We start from the raw sequence: 3795 nt of genomic DNA, 5'->3' as shown, positions 1-3795 counted from the left end.
GATGTGCTGCTCTCTTAGCTGGCCACCGATACACGGGAGAGGGAGAAGTGCTCGAGGTCGTTCTGTTTCTCCAAACGCTAATCCTGTGCCAATTAGTTTCAGCCCAGGAGGGCCCGGCATAATGGCGCGGCGCAGAATTATCACGCTCTTTCTCACACTCTCCAATGCCATCAAATTAAATACGGCGAGGCCCGTGAACAATGTCTTATTAAAATCAACAATTGATCTCCTCTTTGTTCGCACAGCTTGTTCAATTAAACAAATGTGTACATCAAACTGCTGTGGTTTTTCTTTTTTTTTTACCAAGGGATGTCACCGGGTTCAAGAGGAGGTTTCCGTGCGGCGCTTCTGCTCCGGGGGGCTACGAGGCTTTGAAGATCCACCAAATCACGCGATCCCTTCTGGAGTCGGCAATTGCACAAATAATTAGTCAAATCGGGGCAGCTTGTTGCGCACGCTATGCGTTTTTGCCGAGACGCAAAGCCTTGAGGGTCACAAGTCTACTGATGTGGAAATACAGATGTGATGCCGCTAGAATGGATAACGGTTACCAGCATTCCCGAATCTTAGCCCACTGAGTCACACTTCAAATCCTCACCAAAAAAACTACAACAATCAATGATCAGTGTTAGCATAAACAATAAAAAACTTTTGTCATAGACGGTGCATGGCCTGTTCACTTCTTCTAAACTTTAGAGATGGGAAGCCACGTCGGCGTTGTTTAAAGAACATTAAACAGCAAAGGAGAGAGGAGACTGAGGCGCAGATGTGTATGCAAACAAGTCGCTGCGAGAAATAAAAAAAAAAAAAGAGGAGAGAGTGAGGCGTTGTAATGGGAGTGGGGGAATAACGGGGGGAGACAGCGAAGAAGAGAGGTGTCAGCGAGAGAGAAAAGAGAGAGAGACTAGCCTCCCCTGTGAAGCGGCAGAGGAGTGTGAGAACAAAGCGAGCACGTGGCGGAGGGTTAAGGCTGTCATTACGACCTGTCGGCTCCCCTAAGAACCACCTCGCAAGTTTGAACATTTCTGCTGCTGATCTGAGCCGAATTTTCACCATGCACCTGAGACTGGATGAGCAACACCTCCCTAGTCTGTCTTTCTGTGTGTGACTGTGTGTGTCTGTGTGTGTTTGTGTGTCTGTCTGTGACTCTGTGTGTGTGTGTATACATTGTGTATGTAGTGTAAGTAATGTACTCTTGTGTCTGTGAGTGTGTGTCTTTGCTTATCTATTCTTATGCTCGTCTCTGTTAAGGAACAGCAGATTTACTCCCTCATTCATATTCAGTGCCGGGAAGAAGCAGAAGCGCCCAGACACCCAGGCCCAGCCGCACCTCCATCCCATAATAATAATTCATGAAGGGAAATATCATGAAATCCTCAGATCAGTGGGCATCATGATCATGTGCTTTAGCACAACTACAGTCTCTCATCTTTCACTGCCTACTCGCAGACATTTAACTGGCAGCGCGTTGATGTAGCAAACATCAGATCTCAGAATAGTGGGATGCTACTTTTTTGCATCAGATTCCCTATTCCCTGTTACATCTGTCAGACGGACTCGAGGGTTTTCCAAGCGTGTTGTGTTTGTTGTGGCTGCAGTGGTCCCAGAAGCTTGCCGTGTGCCCCCTGGGGAGGTTGGGGATGATGGCCTAAGGGGGGTTGTGGTACACCAGAGGCATCTGTGTCCCCGCTCCCTGTGGGAGTGCCTTGGCCTGGAGGCCTCGGCAGAAACCTGGGCCTCGGTTGGGATGTGCGGCTGGGACACGAGGCCCTCTCCGTGGGGGCCTGGCTTGGACCGCAGGAGGAGGAACACACACCGATGTGCATGGACTCAGGGGGTATAGGACTTGGCACAAGAAGGTTTTTTTCTGCGTGTGTGTGTGTTTGTGTGTGTGTGTGTATGTCTGTGTTTGTGTGTGTGTATGTGTGTGTGTGTGTGTGTGTGTGGATATGAAACCGGGTGACCACAAGAGGTGTTGAACGTTCAGTGTGAGAGACAGTTTGTGCTGAGTCATGGTCAGTACTCCTGTGTTGTAAAGGGATGCAGCTGCTCTGGGTTTTTCTTCTAGAAGATTCTCACATGTCCTCACATATCAGCATAACAACAGAGCGTGCCCCAGAGTGCCGTCTGCTTCGTTTTATGTGTGTGTGTGTGTGTGTGTGTGTGTGTGTGTGTGTGTGTGTGTGTGTGTGTGTGTGTGTGTGTGTGTGTGTGTGTGTGTGTGTGTGTGTGTGTGTGTGTGTGTGTGTGTGTCTGTGTGTGTGTGCACAGGGGGCCAAGATGTGCCCCTAGATTCACCTGGGACTGCCACACTGAAAGGTGTGTGTTGCTCCCACGCGAGACACAGTTGTTTGATTCCCTTGAGTGGCTCTGCTGGAGTAAGCATCTGTTCTTTTTCTCGTTTCCTCTTTTTCTCTCTATTTCTGCCTCCCTCTGCTCTGTGTCAAAGTTTGTCATGTTTCTTCTCAAAGAGTCTGCATCAAACCTGAAAATATGCAGCTTACTGCAAAAAAAACCTCTGCCTGCAAAAATATGAAAATCGTGCACTAGTTTCCATGCCTGTCAAAATGTCATACATCATAATTGAGATAGAATGTTGGTTAGCCACTTTTAGCCTTTGAAATGATACCTTGACCCCTTTACTTGCTTCTGTTGTCACCCACCTCTGATTGTGGCAGGGCATTGTTTTGACTGGGGAAACTGTCGCGTATCTTTGAGGTGCAAAACATATCACCTCGACCGAGTAACATTAATGGCAAACACCTTGAAATGAAATGCAAAACAAACAAAACCAAAAAAAGCGCTGTGCGGCTAACATGCATGTTCTATGCCAGGTGACATAAACAAAAAGTGACAATTCCTTTTTCAGAGAGCCATCACAGCGGGGCACTGAAATTACTGAGGGACATATGTGCAAATCAGAGCCTAAACAAAGCTGCATAATTTATCTTTAAGAGAAATGCAGTCTGAAAAGTGTGGTCCTTGGAGTGTTTTCAGCCTAGAAGAAACAGAGATGACAGACAGCAACAGTGTCTTGTCTTGGCTTGGCTTTGAAGTTATTAAGGCACGAGTCCATTGTGCATTGTTATTTGTCAGCTTGTCCATTTTTTTTAAATACCAAGGTTATTTTTCACTATGGGAATTGATTTGCCATAATTGAAATTTGGAAATAGAGTTTTGCATATACAAATATATTAATTTTGTTAAAAAAATAACCACCACATTGCGTTACACTATACTGCAACAATGATGTTTTGTGAAGTCAACGACCACACAAAGACATAAAATCACACAGAATTTACAGCATCAGCTCATCGCCAAAAACATTTCCTCCGCTGATCAACTAGTTCCTTACATTTGCCTGCTTTTTCTTTTTCCCCGATATTCACATTTTTTTTTGTCTTAACAACCTGACATCAATATGCGCATATGAATCGAAGGCTTGGTGGAACTGCATCGATAATGGGGAGCGAGCGAACAAAGGCGTCCCCGGCTCTGGGGCCTGGTTTTGGGGGGCGGGTTGGGGTGCGAGGAGGTGGTGGGGGTACTGGGGCAGTCTTAGCAAGGGAGGGGGGATATTCATCACTGTCTGCTAGAACAAAGAGAACCTGTGGAGTGGGCGAAGAACAGCACTCCTTCCATGGGCTCCAGGAATATATTAGAGAGTGCACAGCCATGAGCCGACTCTGCCAGAGGGAGAGAGAGAAAGAGAGGGACGGAGAGAAAGAGAGATGGGGGAGTGAGAGAGAGAGGGGAAGAGAGAGAGTGAGAGATGGGGGAGTGAGAGAGAGAGAG

At 47.0% G+C, this 3795-nt stretch overlaps 1 protein-coding gene across 1 annotated transcript in view; it reads left to right on the top strand.

The window, feature by feature from the left end:
• The window catches only part of LOC308363538 (uncharacterized protein), a gene marked incomplete at both ends in the record, with an annotated part of 50329 nt that overhangs the window by 1431 nt on the left and 45103 nt on the right, over nt 1–3795 (top strand). The window contains one exon of the mRNA XM_080836343.1: nt 1599–1820. Coding sequence (XP_080692469.1) covers nt 1599–1820 — 222 coding nt within the window. The remainder of the gene's footprint in view (nt 1–1598; nt 1821–3795) is intronic.

The sequence above is a fragment of the Sprattus sprattus genome, assembly GCF_963457725.1.
Source record: "Sprattus sprattus genome assembly, chromosome: 4".
NCBI classification, from domain to species: domain Eukaryota; kingdom Metazoa; phylum Chordata; class Actinopteri; order Clupeiformes; family Clupeidae; genus Sprattus; species Sprattus sprattus.
The sequence above is the reverse complement of the archived record's forward strand: the minus strand, read 5'-3'. Positions and strand labels throughout refer to the sequence as shown.